Source organism: Lontra canadensis, unplaced genomic scaffold, assembly GCF_010015895.1.
Source record: "Lontra canadensis isolate GAN:19392208 unplaced genomic scaffold, GSC_riverotter_1.0 scaffold88, whole genome shotgun sequence".
NCBI classification, from domain to species: domain Eukaryota; kingdom Metazoa; phylum Chordata; class Mammalia; order Carnivora; family Mustelidae; genus Lontra; species Lontra canadensis.
Window position 1 is genome coordinate 3,742,186 of NW_022631082.1, and position 15,753 is coordinate 3,757,938.

General features: G+C 62.2%; 1 protein-coding gene across 4 annotated transcripts; it reads right to left on the reverse strand.

The window, feature by feature from the left end:
- Positions 1 to 131: 131 nt before the first annotated feature.
- Positions 132 to 14,176, reverse strand: CAMSAP3 (calmodulin regulated spectrin associated protein family member 3). 4 transcript variants are annotated; one of them, XM_032883864.1, is made up of 19 exons: positions 13,953 to 14,176; positions 8,716 to 8,969; positions 8,274 to 8,396; positions 8,096 to 8,191; positions 7,875 to 7,907; positions 6,925 to 6,972; positions 6,529 to 6,667; positions 5,835 to 5,974; positions 5,659 to 5,752; positions 5,531 to 5,585; positions 5,299 to 5,372; positions 4,982 to 5,051; positions 3,420 to 4,875; positions 2,275 to 2,414; positions 1,895 to 2,193; positions 1,394 to 1,493; positions 991 to 1,103; positions 786 to 904; positions 132 to 683 (listed from the first exon to the last, which is right to left on the reverse strand). In XM_032883864.1, the coding sequence occupies exons 1-19, from the start codon at positions 14,098 to 14,100 to the stop codon at positions 378 to 380; spliced, it is 3,807 nt and encodes a 1,268-aa protein (XP_032739755.1). In that variant the 5' UTR covers positions 14,101 to 14,176; the 3' UTR covers positions 132 to 377. The 4 variants fall into 4 exon arrangements, with proteins under 4 accessions (XP_032739755.1, XP_032739756.1, XP_032739757.1 ...); XM_032883865.1 differs by lacking the exon at positions 7,875 to 7,907; XM_032883866.1 differs by lacking the exon at positions 6,925 to 6,972.
- Positions 14,177 to 15,753: the final 1,577 nt, after the last annotated feature.

Consider the following 15,753-nt stretch of genomic DNA (forward strand, 5'->3'; position numbering starts at 1 on the left):
GGGGAGAGGCAGCCAAAGAGGGACCATGAGGGGCCTTGGCAGGAAGCCACGTCTAGGCTGTTGAGAAAGGAAAACAGGCACAGAGATCGCCAGTTGCCCCAGTCAGCCTCAGGAAAATGCCAGCACCCAAGCTCTTTCTAAATTATTTTATTCAAGAAGATGGAGAACGGACAGGGGACTGAGCTGAGCCCTGAGTCCCTGAACCTCCCAGCTCAGCCCCCACAGCAGGACAGGACAGAAGTTAGGGGGTAGGGACTCCAGCCCTACCCAGACAAGGTTGGGGACAGACAAGACCCAGGAATACCAACTGATTGTCCTCCAGGCTGTCCTCCGGGAGGGCGAGGCTGGGGCCTGCCCCCTGTACCACCGGGATGAGGCTACTTGGGGGTGCTGCTGCCCTTCTTGGGAGTCGTGGGCTTCTTGCTCTGCCAGAGGTGGCCCTGGATGGTGAAGGCGTCTACGCTCATGGACATGGTCTTGGCAGGGATCTGGGTAAAGCGCTTGCGGTCCGAGTTGTACTTGTAGATGCCCTCAACCATGGCGGGTGTGACCGTGCGGGGGCCGTAGCCCGCCAGGCGGGTCAGCTCCTCTGTCTCCCCGGACAGTGTGTAGAGGGCCCGGAACTGGCAGCTTGAATCACGGAAGAGGATCAGGAAGTGGTTGGCCTTGCTCTTCTCAATTTCCTGGTGGGGCGGCAGAAGCGGTTGGCCGGGGCGCGGGGGTGGTGGGGGGCAGGCCCTCCCCAACCGCCCGCACCAGCGCCCCCAGCCCAGACGCGGGCTCACCTCGAGAATGCGGTTCTTCTGCGGCTCGTTGACCTTCCCTGCCAGGCAGCAGTGAGACAAGGCATTGTGGACGATGAACTTGTTGGACTTGGCGCTGGGCTCCTTATACAGCCGTGGACCTGGGGGGCGAGGCCATCAGCGGGGCTGGGGGGTCGGGGTGGGGGACAGGCAGGGCCTGGGGCTTGCCCGCTCCGGCCCCACTCACCCGTGTACTCGGGCACCGACGCGGGCGACGAGGCGTTGCTGCCGTTCTCCCAGTCGCGCTCACGGCTGCCAGGCAGGCGGCTGGGGGACATGAGGCCGGATGGGGACGGAGCCCTGTGGGCGGACGGGAGGCGACAGGGATGCAGTCAGCGGTAAGGGAAGCCTCCCCAGGAGCAGAGGGACCAGGGAAGGGACCAGCCTGGGACCCTGCGGCAGGGGAGACGTGCAAGTGTGTGTACGTACTCTGGCGGCAGGTGCCTGCGCCCCCACTCGTCTGCGCCCCCACTCGGGTGCACAGGCACGTTCCTGACGCCCGTCAGCAGCGCCCTTGCGCAATGCACAGGATTGTGTTCTCCCTTCGACAAGACACACAGACCCTGAGAGGCTGCCCGGGCCAAACTCACCGAGACGTGGGCCTCTTCACGCCAAGGTTATTGGGGGCCTCGTTGGCCACGGTGGACAGTGACAAGGTGGACTGAGAGTAGACTTTGCTGAGCCGGGAGCCTGGGAGAAGAAGGTGTGGGGTCATCCCTACCCAAATCCCCCTGCCTCCAAAGGGCCTGGGGGCCAGGGCGGGGGGAGGGGGGTTACCTGACAGGCTGTGGAAGAAACATGGGGTCACCCCTGCCTGAGACCCTCACCCTGTGCACTCTGACTGGGACAGACCTCCCCCCTCCCCCCCACAAAAGCTCTTGCTCCTAAGCATTCCCGAGAGAGCCTTGCAGCCCTTAAGCTCTGGGCATGCCTTATGCCACTGTAGATCCCACAACCCCCTGAAGTCTAACAGACACAGGCAACCCCTCGAGACCCCTTTTGCCCTATGCACTCATGGGGGGGGGGTCTCAGCGAGCTCTGGACAAGTGCAGTGGGCAGGCACTGACGCCCCAGCCCGACAGGGTCCTTACCCAGCAGGCCACGGGCAGGGCTTCGTGCCAGGGCCGAGTCATCACAGCAACCGGAGCGCGGCCGGGGGGCCCTCCGTCCGCCCCGGCTTGGCCCCCCGGTCCCCGCAGCCCGTGGCCGCAGCACTTTGTCAAGGTCATCCATCAGCTTCAGCTGGGCCCTGCGTTCATACTCGAGCCGAGTGAAGTCCCCCCGCCTAGGGCCCACCTCCTCCTCAGCTGGGGCCCTCCCAGCAGGGGCTGGGGCTGCTGCAGGGGCCACAGGAGCTGGGGGGGCCTGAGTCACCTCCTCCTGGGCCAGCCTGCAGACCGAGAGTTACCGAGCCGTCAGACAGGTCCCAGGTTCACTGACAGCAGGTGTCCTGGGCAGCCCCCCGCCTCACCGTGCGGCCTCTTCCCTCCGCTGCTCCTTCTCCGCCTCCTGCCACTGCTTCCGCCGCCGCGCCTCCTCTGCCCGCCGTTGCTGCCGCTCCAGCAGGCTGGCCCGCTTTTGGGCCATCTCGTCCTCGGGCTTGTCTTCATCCTGGGGGCAGGCACCGAGTCCAGCCAGCCCTCCTCCCCTAGTACTTCTCTGCCCACCCCGCCTGCTAACCACGCACTCCTCCTTTGCCTTGTGTAACTGGTCTGAAGGCACCCAGTAGGTTCCTGCTTTACGCACGGCCCTGTGCTGGGTACGAGGGCTAAACGGGGACCCAGCCAGACTGGGTGCTCTTGGCACCACGTGCTTAACCCGATGGGGAAGGCTATCAGTCCACGGTGTGGGGACACGCCTAGCCTAGCCTGGGGGCACTAAAGAAGGCTTCCTGGAGGCGGCAACCCAGAGGAGAACAGGGACTTCACTGGGGAGGGGTAGGAGGGGAACGTAATATTCCAGGCAAAGGAACAGCAAATGCAAAAGCCCTGAGGCCAGAACAAGCCTAGCAGGCATAACAGTGAGGAGGCCGGTGGGGCTGGGCGTGGAGGGCGGGGCGGATGGGCCCAAAGCCACTGGAAAGACTTTATCCTAAGAGCAAGGGATGTCACAAAAGGGTTTTAGCAGGGGACTGACAAAGTCCAGTTTATGTTAATATAGATATCTATAATATATCTGTGCTGTTGAAAATGGCCAGGGATGGAGCAGGGGCTTGGATGGTAAAGGCCAGTCAGCACGTGACTGCAGGCGTCCAGGTGAGACCACTGGCCCAGGCCGGGGGCGCTATAAGGATAGAGAACAGTGACATGGAAGAGGACGACGGGGAACTGGCAGGGCCGTAGTGGGGAGAGTGGGAAAGAACATGAGGGAGGAGATGCCGTGGAAGACCCCAGCCCTGTCTGCCCATTCCTGTCCATCTGTCTGTCACCCACCCATCCATCCATCTGCCCACTGCCGTCCCTCTCTCTGCCCACCCACCCATCTATCATCCGGCCACACACACCTCGTCTGTCCACTCCCACCTGGCCAGCCACGTCCCTGTTTATCCACCAGTGTCCCCCCCCCTCCCTGACCAGCCAGCGGGTCCCTTCCCCCACCAGCTTAAGGGATGCTGACCTTATAGAAGAACCCCAGCCCGGCCCGGGGCTCCCCCTCTGAAGACGCCTCTTCCTCTAAGGAATCCTCAGCACCAGGGGGGCTCCCATCTCCCTCATCCTCGGCCGCGGGCTCCTCCAGGCTGCGCAGCGGGATCTCGATGAGGCTAGGCCGGGCCACAGGCTCCTCAGGAGGTGACCCCTCCGCCAGGAGGATCGAGGAGCGCGTCTGCACGGGCACCTGGCTTGGTGAGAACTTGCGCAGGTGCGGGAGGCTGTCTACGTCGTGGGGAGGCGTGAGCACTCTCGTCAGGGGCGCTAGCCGCAGCTCTGCTGGCCGTGCGTGTTTCGGGCTTCGGGGTGTTGGGCTGGGGCCGGGCCCAGGGCTGCGCCGGGCAGCCGGGGCGCGCCGAGCAGGGCTGGGAGAGGCGGCTTTGGGACCCGCCGTGGGGCCGGGGATGACCCACGCTGCGGGCGGCGGGGCAGGCCCTGGGGCCTCAGGTGGGGCCAGGAGCCGCTGCTGCTGGTCCGTGAGCCTCTGCATGTCCCGCTGCAGTGAGCTCAGCGCAGCACTTAGCTTGCTGACCGCCCGGTTATAGTCCCCCAGCCCCTCGGGGGGCACCGGGCCCAGTTCCGGTGAGAAGGTCACTGCCTTGGGCCGTGGGGATGGATCACCCTGGCCCTCACCCGCTGGCCGCTCCCCACCAGGGACCGGGCCCGGCTCTGCCTCTGCCTCCCCTCCGGCCTCCCGTGGCTGCACCTGCAGGAAGGCACTCTTGCCCAGGCGCTGGCGGTGCTTGGCAAAGATGGCCTCGATCCGTCGCTTCTGAGCCTCGATGGCCCGCCGTTTCTCCTCCAGCCGGGCCCCCAGCTCACTCATCTCTGAGCTCAGGGCCTCTGGCGCTGTGGGGGTGGCCGCCGGGGACCCTGCCTCGGCCTCAGCCTTAACCAGCTGCTTCTTGCGTTCAGCAAAGCTGGTCATCTTGACTTCAGAGTTGCTGGCCGCTGGGGACGAAGCTGCTGCCTTTGGGGAGCCCTCAGATAGGGCCAGCGGTTTCGACACCTCCCCTGCCGGGCAGGGAGATGGTTTCAAGGGGCCCTCGGGGTGGGGCACGTAGGTGGGTGCTTTGGTGGGCCCATCGGACAGTGGCTTTGAGGCCCCCTCGAGTGGGTAGGAGGAAGCCAGCGGTAGTTTGGAGGAGCCCTCAGGGGAGTGGAGGTAGAAGCTGCCGTCCGCAGCCCCGTCGGGGAGCAGCCGGGGCTCGGCACTGTGGATGATCTGCAGGGCCTCCTCGATGGTAGGCAGGTCGCCAGGCTCCGGGGGCGGCTGGACGGGGGTCCGGGCTGGCACAGGGCGCGGGGGGCCCAAGCTGTCTGAGCTGACGGAGCGGAGCAGCACGGGGTCTCCCATGACGACATCCACGTCGCTGTCCAGGCCAAAGGGGGTGCTGAACGACACTGCCTGGGAAAGGGGACGACTGGGCGGCAGGAGGGAGGGGTCAGCCCCTGGGACAAGCCCCGGCCGGCCCCGGCCCCGCCCCCGCCCAGCCTGCTCCCCCAGCCAGGCCCCGGAGATGCACTCACCTGAGCTGCCGGTTCCAGGCCTTGCCGAGGGCCTCCATGTGGGACATGGACGGGGAGGACTTCAGTGAGCCTGGGGAGGGGTGGTAAGTGGTCACTCAGTGGTCACTATGGAGTCGCTGGGGACCCTGGGTGGGGTCAGCCAGAGTGTGTCACTGACAGGGCATTATTTGGATAGCTGGGGCCACTGGGGAGGTCAGGGTCACCATGGGGTCATTCAGGTGTCAGAGGGACCTGGTGGAGGGATGGGGAGAAGTGAAATCTGCTGACGTTGTGTTTGGGTGGGGGTCGCCAGCAACCAGCTGTACCCCTGCCCTCACCTGTGGATCCCCGGAGTGGGGACTGGGGGCCGCCGGGTGACAGGAGTGGGTGGCGGAAGTTGAAGACAGGAGAGCTGCCAAGAGATGCATGTCAGCCGAAGGGGTCCCTCCACAGGAAGGGGTTCACCGCTCCCGGGAGTGGAGCACAGGGTGTCCCCTAGCTCTGGCGCAGTGCCCAGCGAGGGGAGGAGCCCACCACGGCCACAGAGGCTCACCCGACAGGCAATCGTACCTGCAGCCACTGTTGTTCTGAGCGGGAGAGGCCTCTGTGGCCCGGGGGGAGGCGGCTGCGGCAGAGAAAGCAGGGTCAGGCCAGGCTTGGCCTCCCTACCCCGCCCCACACCCAGGGCCAGGCCTCACCATGACCATCAGGCAGGTCCTTGGCCTGCACGAAATCAGGTTTCAGCACCTCAAAGCACATGAACATCTCGGCGAGCAGCACCACCAGGTTGACCTGGAGGCAGAGGCAGGGTCAGCCCCGGCGCCTGTGGCCCTGGACACCTGCCTCAGCCCACAAGGCCTTGAGGTGACCTTACCTTGAGGGGCGGTGGGACATAAAGCAGGTCCTCGAGGGAGAGCGGGCAGCCACGAGGAAGGCGGGAGGCACAGAAATCCTGCACCAGCTGGAGGTTGTACAGGCTGTCCGCCACGGACATGGGGTCCTTGAGGCACACCTCTGTAGGGACAGGATACCTGGGTCCCCAGATCTATGGGAAGGAGGATGGGGCCCTGGGGAAGCGAGGGCCTCCTCGTGCTAGGTGCCCTTGACAAAGTGGGTACTAGGACAGGCTGTTCTCGGGTCTCTGCACCTGTTCCAAACTGCCTGCAGAACTAGTCATCCAAGAACTCAACTCAAAAAGCTTTTCCTGACCCACCCAGCCCACCTTGGAGCACCTAAGATCCAGAATGTTCTTCTGGATGAACTTATTGTCTTTCTCTCCCAACTAGGATGGGAGCTACCTGAGGTCAGAAGTCCCTCTGTACTGTTCTCACTGGCTCTCTCTAAAATGGAATCTGGCATTCTATAAATATTTGCTGCAGGAATGAATTATACTAAGCACAGAGAAGTTGAGACACTTGCTCAAGGTCACACAGCTCACTAAGGGGAAAGTGTGCAAGCCCTGCTCCACCAGTTCTGGAAGCCGCCCTCATAATTACTGCCCTGCTCTGGGGCAGGTGCCCAGGGGCCAGGCTCCCAAGGACGAGTGTGGCCCAGGCCCACACACTCACCCTCGAGTCGCAAGAGCTGGGGACAGTAGCAGTGGATGGTGGCAGCCAGTGCAGCCCCACTTGCCAGATCCTGGAGGGTGGTCACATTCGGAAAGCAGGGGGCGCGTCGGGCCACAGCTCGGTCCTTGCGGTAACGGATCTGTGGGCGGGGGCAGAGCCGAGTTAGGGCAGACGGTCAGGCTGGTCCCAAGTCAGTGGTCACGCAGGCTGGGTGGGGGGGGCCTGGGGTTTCCGCCATGTGGGGGCGTGAAGCTGGGGGTCCCAGAGCCAGAGTGGGGCCAGCCTGGAGCGGGGGAAGGGCAGCAGCAAGAGGCAAAGGAAGTGTCTGCGAGCAGCCAGGCCAGCAGCGAGGGCTGGGGCGGGACTCCTGGGAGCCTGGGGCGGGGGATACATTACCATGGGGGGTTTGCTCCCCGACTCCTTCAAACAGAAGGCAATTGCGTGCTGGGGGGGAGAGGAGCAGCCGTCAGCGGGGCGGGAGGGGTGCTGACTTGCTGGGCCCCCAAGCTCACCTCCAGGGGAGGGGGAGCTCGCCCTGACCCTGTCATGAGCCCTGGCCATCCAGCTGTGACCACGCTCTGGCCAGCTTTGGGGACCCCAAGCTCCTCCCAGCCTGGAGGGACCCCACAGAGCAGCCTCCCATGCAGGGAATCTCCGCCCCCCAACAAAAGACCCAGGCCCCAGCTTGGGGAGGGGATGCAGAGGAAGCAGGTAGGCAGAAGGAGAGAGGAACCCCCAACCCAGGCCCGAGAGCGGAAAGAAGGGGGGCCCAGAGTGAGCAAAGGGAGGGACCCCGTCCGGCCCAAAGCCTCCCACTTGCAGGGGCACCTGCCCTGGTTGTGCATCAGGGATGGGCACCCCCGCCCATCAAAGCTGGGACACGTCCTTAGGGAAACTGGGGTCTTGGGAACGTCCTTCCACCTTCTCCTGGGTTGGGGGGTCTTCTTCTTGACCAAGGGGTGTTCTCCATGTGCCCTGCCATTGGGGTCAGGATCCGTATGTCTGATGGGCTAGGGTCCTCCCTTCAGAGGTGCCGGAAGTCTCCCAGCTCAGCTAAGACGGACAAGCCGAGGAGCCCTGTCCTCTCCATTACTGGGAAGGGAGGTCCATCCCCCTGAACGGTAACTGGGGAGGGGTCTGCCCCGGCAGCTAATGGCAGAGACTCGTCTCTTCTCTGAGTCAGCAGAGGGCTTCTCTCTCCCCCCGCCAGGGCTGGGGTCCCATGTCTTTTGCTCACAGCTGGGAAGAAGTAGGAGAGGGAGCCAACAGGCAGGCAGAACAGACACATGGAGAGACAAAGCGACAAGCAAGGCAGGCAGACGGGGCGGAGAAACAGCCCCACTTACAGGAACCAGCTTCCAGTACCAGCGTGTGGGGCACTGATGCCATAGAGGGAGAGGGGAGAGCAGCGGGAGAGGCACAGGGGAGAGGGCAGAGAGAGAGAGAGAGAGTCACCTCAAGCCCCCTCTCCCAGTGCAGGAATGGCCTTGAGGTGCAGCCCTTCCCTGCCCACCCAGCCCTCCAACTGTCCTTGTGTCCGTCCATCCATCCATCGCCCTAGCCTCACCGAGGGCTGTGCTGGGGCCACCCCATCGGCAGGGGCCGCAGGAGAGGCTCTCTGGGCAGCTTCCTGCTCCGTCTTCTCCTGCAGCCGCCGGATGGTCTGGGGAGCAGGGAGAGGTCATCACAGCTCCAGTCACCGGGCCATCCCGGCCCCCAGCCCACCCCAGCCTAACCCCACCTACCGTGTCCACCCAGAAAAGGAGCTTGTGCTCCAAGCTGGCCAGGGCCAAAGGACCGGGCAGTGTCTTTGTCCACTCGAAGGCAAAGGCAACCATGAGGGCGTCAATGACAGCTAGGTGGGCTCCCTGTGGAGGTAAGGGCTGAGGGGTGAGACCAGGGCGAGGGATGGACGCTCCCCTCACCGCTGAGGGAGAAGAGCAGGAAGACCCTCAAGGTTGGGGTAGGGGGCGGGGCTTGAAGTAGGAGGGGCTTTGGGGATGGGCCAGGGTCAGTGGGTGGGGCATCAGGGAAAGAGCCAGGAGAGGGGTCCTGGAGGGTCAGAAGGCAGGTCCCCGAAGGCCTAGCGGTGCCTCTGGGGAGGAGCCAAGCCTGGCGGGAGGAGCCTTCAGGAAGGAGACCGGCGGGTGTGGCGGGAAGGCGGGGGGGGTGGGGGGGGGCCCCTACCATGAGGATGGGCTGGTGCCTCAGGTCGGCCTCCTGCACCGGGCGCTCGGGCAGCGCGGGCACCGTGCCCCTCCGCGCCAGCAGGGCCAGCAGCGCCGAGGGGCTGGGGGGGGTCTCGAGCTGCGGCAGCGCCTGGCGCCAGGCCCGGCAGTAGAGCTCGGCCGAGAGCAGCAGCCGCGTCACCGGGGGCTTCACGTGCTCCTGCGCGTACTGGTCCGTGTAGAAGGGCTCCCACAGCTCTGAGGGCACGTGCTCTGTGGGGCAAGGCGGGGCACGGCGGGTCAGGACCCCGGCATCCGCAGGGAAGACGGCACCGGGACGGGAGGCCGGGGGACCTACGCGGAGGCACGCCGCGCACGTGTGCGGGAGGCCCCGGGAGGAAGAAGGGGCTCCGGCAGAGGGGCCCACGCCAGCCTGGGACCCGAGAGGAGGCTGCCACCTGCGCAGGGGCTTGTGGGGACACGGGTGGTCCTGGAGGCCCTCAAAGAACAATCACAAGGACCAGATGGTTTAATGGATCTCCCTGGGTGGCACACCCCAGCAGGGGAAGCCGAAGCCAGGGCACAATAGGTAACTCCAGAAACTGAGGCACAGGGTGGGAAAGGCCACACAGCTGGGCCACGCTGGCACTGGGATTCACCAAACCCGGGCCTTCAGCAGACCCTACACCCTCTCTCAGCTTGAAGGCTGGGGTGGGATGAGCTGTGGCTCCCAGAGCTGGCTGGTGGGGCACAGAGTGGGGGAGGGAGCCAGACTGCAGACACTGGGGAGTGGGGGTGAGCGGTCTGTACCTGGCAACTGAAGACCAGAGGCAGGGGAGGGAGAGGGAGGTGCCCAGGCCCCATCAGGTATAACCAGAAAGATGGGGGAAAGGGAGGTGGCCGAGGTGGGGGGACAGGAGGGCCAGCACGTGAGGCAGCAGAGACTGAGTGTGAGGGACTGGGCCTGAGGACACAGGTGAGATCATCTAGCAGAGGCGGCCACAACCCCCCTTCCCCCACAACACCGAATGACAAAGAATGACACCAGCAGGGGAGGAGGCCGGAGGAAGCCCATGGGGGCGGTGGGCGCTGGGAGGGCTGGTTCCAAGCAGGACCCAAGAGTGGGGAGGAGAAAGACCAGAAGAGGCCACTAGGACAAGTCTCTGGAGAGGTCTAGGAAGAAGTGGCTGAGGCCAGCATGGGGAGCCGGCCCTCGTGGGGGGGCCTCCCAGGGAGGCCCCAACTCTTAATTCCACTCTGAACAGCTGTTTTGCCTGTTGGGGTTCTGTGTGTCTGAGAGGATGGGGAGCAGGATTCTACCGCTTAAGAACATTTGCACAGGACATCCCAGACCGTCCTCAGGTGCCTGTCTTCCCAGCCATGCTCCCCAGAGGCCCCCTGTCTTCCCCTACAAGAACCCACGCATAGGTCCCTTTAGTCCCTCCCCGCCCCAGTTCCTGACCCACCCCCTAAAATCACACTTGACCTTCCCTCTTAATGCTCTACTCCTGTGCAGACTTGTGCCCGCTCTCTGCCCCTCTCAGCACAGCTCCTTGAGAGAACAGAGTTGTCCAGGCTCTGCTTCCTTCCACCGGACCCCCACCCCAACCTCTCTAACTCCTGCCCTCCCAGCCTCCCCACCTCCCTGCCTCCCCAAGGCCAGCAGCCGCCCTCTGACGCACAGCTGTGGGCTGTATCTTGCCCGGGCCCTCTGCCCAGCACCTCCTTGTTCCGGAAACCTTCCTCCCCCAGCATCTCCCAGCTTCGCATCTTCTCTGTCCCACCACTCAAGCCAGGCCTCCTCCCCACATGCCCCGTCAATGCCAGGTTCCTGACACTCGATCAGAACAGCCCTGTAAATGGATATGGACTCCACCCCCCACCCCCACCCCAGTGGTGGCTTCCTCGGCCATCTGAGCACTGCCACCTGCTGCAGCCCAGGCCTTGTGTCCCACTGCCCTCTGGGCATCTCCCATGATGCTCAGTACCTGCTCCAAACCTGTTCCTTCTCTCTGAAATTGCACTGAGAAATCATCATCTCCCCCTCCCCGACCAACACCTAATGTCCTCGGATTTCAACCTCCTGGCATCTCTCCAACCCAAACCTTGCTCCCTATCTCCCCAGGCCCTGCCCACTTCCTGCTCCCACTGGCAAAATTAAACAAGTTTCTTTCTGGGGCACCTGGGTGGCTCAGTTGGTTGAGCGTCTGTCTTCGGCGGCTCAGGTCATGATCCTGGGGTCCTGGGATGGAGCCCCACGTCTCTCTCACTCTCCCTCTGCCCCTCTCCACCGCTCATTCTCTCTCTCTCTCTCTCTCTCTCACTTTCTCTCAAATAAATAAATAAAATCTTTAAAAAAGAAAAAAAAATTCCTTTCCTGCAGGACTTGTCAGGGCCTTCAAAATGAAAACCATGAGCTAGGGCTACCACTAGTTAATGCTGATCAAGCACTTCCTCTACACCTGTGTGTGTGTGCCAACACCCCAGCACTGCTGGCATTTGGGGCTGAATAATTCTTTCATGTTTGGCAGGGGATGGGGTAGGCTACCCGGTGCTTTATAAGATAATCAGCACAGTCCCTAGCCTCTACTCACTAAATGCCAGGAGCACCGTCCTCCTAAGTAGTGACAACCAAAAATGTCTCCAGACACCCTCAACAGTCTCCTAAGAGGCAAAACCACCCTGCTGGGTAGAGAGTGAGCCACCACGCATGACTCAAAATGCTCATTAGCCATTCACCATAGGGAGTGCTGTCCGAGAGAAATACAATTCGGCCGACAGACATAGTTTTCAACTGGGTACTAGCCCCATTAAGAAAGTAGAAACGAGAACCCTTATTAAACCTATTTAACCCCAGACATACCTAATACTAGCATTTCAACATGTAATTAATATAAAAACATTATGTGATATTTCACTTTTTTTTACTATGAAGTCTTCAGAAGCCATGGGGTGGTTCATTCACGCATCACGGCTCAGAGCAGCCCTGTGTGGTGGTGGCCGCATCCTGGGACCGCACGGCTCTACGAAAGAGCTAGCACTGACTGAGACCAATGCCACTGTGCATGCGTTTGCTGGTGGAACCCTTAGGACAACTTATTCTTAGCCCCACTGTCCAGATGAGAAAACCAAGGCCCAGGGAGCTGAGATAACTTGGTCGAGGTCACACGGCTCATAAATGGTGCTCAGCGGCCGCGAACCCAGGTTCCCTATGGGTCACAGTGATGCTCTGACATAAGGGACTTTGTGTGGTGTTTTCAGAACTTGCGCAGAGATGGCACCCTTTCTTACCTCTGAGCCAGAGTCCCGTGCAGCCCAGCTGCCTGCATTCCTGTCCAGCCTCCTCACACCTGCGCCTCCCGACCACCAGGACCACCTGCTCCCTGGGCAACTGCCTATCTGATCTCATTTTGTCACGTCCTCAAACATGTTCCATAGCTCCCCAGTGCCCTCAGATCCCCCACAAAACACAGACACACCCCTTGAGAGGCCATCCTCAGTCCCACCAGCCTGTCTCATCCCCTGTCCCATCCCCCTCTCTCCAACTCGGCCGCCACTCCCTCTGTCCGGAGCACCCAGCAGCAGCCAGGCACCCAATGGGCATCGGTAAAAAGTCCAGAGCTCATGAATTGAGAGGAGCTTTGTTCCCCACTTCCCTCTTGGGGCTTGGCCACCTTCCTCTGCCCCGTCCGTACAGAGAAGGAAGGCGGGACTGAGGACTGAACGTGACCCTCAGGGAGGACACCACACAGTGCGGGGTGGGGGGTGGGGGTGGGGAGCCGGGTCAGTGAGAACAGAACTGGGGGAGTCAGGGCATTGCTTCAGGAAACTTCACTTTACTTTCTGCACAATGGGACGGTAATTTCTGCTCCATGATGATATTAATATTATTAATAAAAATACCACTACGGATCACAGCAGCAGGGACAGCGAGCAGCTGTTTAGGAGGTACAGTATGCCAGACACAGCACGAAGAAATCTGAGATCTGCCGCCAGCAACCTTGCCCCCACCAACCCAGGCACTGCCCTGGCCCTTAGTGGGTGCCCCCCCCCCCGACATCTGCAGAATGGATAAGTGAATAAATAAATAAATGAATAAATCCCTCTTTTCCAGGGAACAGCAGCTCTGGAGAGCTGTAATAATTCGTCCATAACCTGGTGGAGGGGGGCTCAACCCCTGTCTGATCCCCGAAGCTGAGCCCTCTAGGGCCACATAACCTGGTATGGGAGAGGCTGGGGCACACCTGGGTCTCTCCCTGCCAGCCTCCTTTCTTCCTCTAGCAGATCCTCGGGGAAAGGCAGGCCCCAGAGTGGGCCCTGCATGGGAGGGTGCTGGGAGAAAGACACAGGCTTGGGCGGACCCAGGACACGGGCAGCTGTCCCTGAGCCCCACACCCAGAACAGGTTGATCTAGGAAGGCCACCGAAGGGGGGATGGGCTATGCCCAGCCGGTCCCAAGACCAGTGGACAGGCCAGTGGGAAAGCAAGGCGTCCCCTCAGGACTCCCCGGAAGGCCCAGACTTTAATTAACCCCAGCTGCCCCGTAACAGGCCCTGGTTCCCAGCTCTGGCCTGAGTGGTGGGGCTGCCCTAAGGCCCTGACTTGGCCCACTCGGGCCCTCGCATCCTGGGGACCCACCCGCATCCTTCCCCTTGGGGGTGGCCTGACTTCCGCACACATGTGGGCCTAGGGGAGGAGTGGAGGCTCTGTCCCGGTGGGAGAAGGCCCTGCACCTGGGCTCCCACCCCCGCGGATCTCGGACAAGCCAATTCCCTTCTCCCGGGCTCGCCCGCCTCCTAGGCAAAATGGGGTAATAAGTCACAGCTGCCAGCCGCTGGCCGCGGCCATGGAGGCGAAAGTAGGGGCTCCCTCGCCGCCCGCAGCGCAGGGAGGGCTGACGCGGGCTGTGGGTCCCGGCTGCGGGGCGGTGGGGAGGCGGGGGTCCTCGCGGGGGCGTGATGTGAATGTGTAAGGGGGGGAGGGCGTGCAAGGCCCGCCCGGGAGACCCCGCCCCGCTCACCTGGGCTCCCGGACGCCCGGGTCCCGGCGCGGATCTGGGCCGCCGGCCCCACCCCCACCGCGCTCCCGCAGCCGGGCGGGCAAAGTCCACCGCCCGGGCCGAGCAGGAAGCCCGGAGGCCCGGCGCGGCGGGGACCGAGCCCGGGGCCCCCGGCGGCCACCGCTATTGTTCCCACGGCCCCGGCCTCCGCGGCCCGGCGCCCCGCCCCCCGCACCTGCCGCCCCCGGCCCCTGTACCTGCGCCCCCGAACGCGGCCCGCAGCACCCACGCCAGGCTGGCTGCCGCCTTGGCCCGCGAGAAATCGTACTGGTCCAGCGACTTGATCTCGGGCACCAGGAAGGTCCTCCGCAGCGGCCCGGGCCCCGGGGGCGCCGCCTCCACCATGGCGGCGCCGGGGCTGCGGGCGCCGGCTCCGCGCTCGCTCCAGCTGGGCTGCGCCGCGCTCGCACCCGGACCGGGCCCGCCGCCGCCGCCGCCGAGCCAGGTGCGGCCGCTCGCGCTCGCGACGCAGCGTCGGCCCCGCCTCGGGGCGGAGCCCAGGTGCGCCCCGCCCCCGGCCCGGACCCCTACCCGGTACCCACCCCCCCCCTCCGCCTCTCCTGGCTGACTGCCGCTGGGTGGGGCGGGCCCGGACTGCGGTGGTGGCGGGAGGCTGCGGAGGAGTGCGTGTGCGCGCGTGCGCTGGGGAGGATGAGGGACCCTCTGTTTGCGGATGTGTGTGCTGGCCCAAGTGTGTCCCCTTAGATGTGAGTGTGAGCATCCATGCGGGCTTGTCATTCCCGGCCAAGAGGCGGCGTGTGCATGGGTGCACCTGTGTCCGACTGCGTATTGGGAACGTGCAAGAGTGTTTGTGTGTTCTTACCAGTGTGTGCGTCCCTGAATGTAGTCGGGTGGGGAATGTATTTGAGGGTGTCTGCGTGTGCGTATCTGGGTGGGAGTGTGACGGCACACGTGTGTGTCCGTGTTTTTCATGTGTGTGGTGTGTACAAGGATCTGGACAGTGTAGGTGTCTGTGTCCAGAGGATATAGGAGTGGTGAGTGTGCGTGTGTATTTGTGTTTTATCCGTGGATTTGCGAGTGTGCCTATTAGTGAGCATCTAGATGTTGTGTTTTGTATAAGGGTGTGAGCAGTACCAATGAAGGAGCCTGTGAGAGAAATTGAGGGCGTGTGTATTTATGCACCAGTGTGAATACTTGTATCTATGAATGTAGTTGAATAGGTCTGAATGGATACACTTGCAAATGTCGGAGCCCCCTTTGTGGATCTTTGTTTAATAATTGCTTTTGTATTCCACTGTGGTTTTGTATCAGAACATCTACCCTGTGCCTCTTAGCAGTTTGGAACTGTGAATACCCAAGTGTTTGTGTTAAGTCTTTCCAGGCCTGTATGTCTAAGTGTGTGTAGCCCAGTGTGATTGTGTGTGTGTAGTAAGTGTACGTATGTGTTTGCGTTTGTATGTTATCTCTTCTTGACACTCTTCTTGAGTGTATGTGTGTGAAGCTCTTCACATCAGTGTGAATTTTGGGATATTTGCATGGATCTGTGTGTGAGCATGAGTGTGACAAGGTGCACACGCGGGTCTGTTTCTTGAATGTAGATTGAGTGTTGGAACTTGCCTCTTTATGTGTGAGTGCATTTGTGGGCGTGCCTGATTGTGAATCTGTGGCTGTAGTGTATTGGGGGGAGGGTATGCATGTGTAAGGGGTTGTGTTTCGAATGGCTCTGTGGGTGTGTACGGTTCTTTGTGTGCACCCAGATGCATTTGTGTGTCGTATCTAAGTGAGACTAGGTGGGTGAATTCCATGGAAGGCGATGTGAGTGTGAGTTTCTGCCTTTACAACTACAGAGGGAGTTTCATTCAAAACACGCGCATGCACATGCACACACAGAACCATCGGTGTTTTCTCAACTATATAAAATTCTATGAGATGAGAAGGCACTACAGCAAGTCAGTTTCCTGAGACAGCCCGCCTCCCAGGGGTGGTCCCTGAGCCCACACTTTGTTGAAATTCCTGGGCCCCTTAACATACATTGCA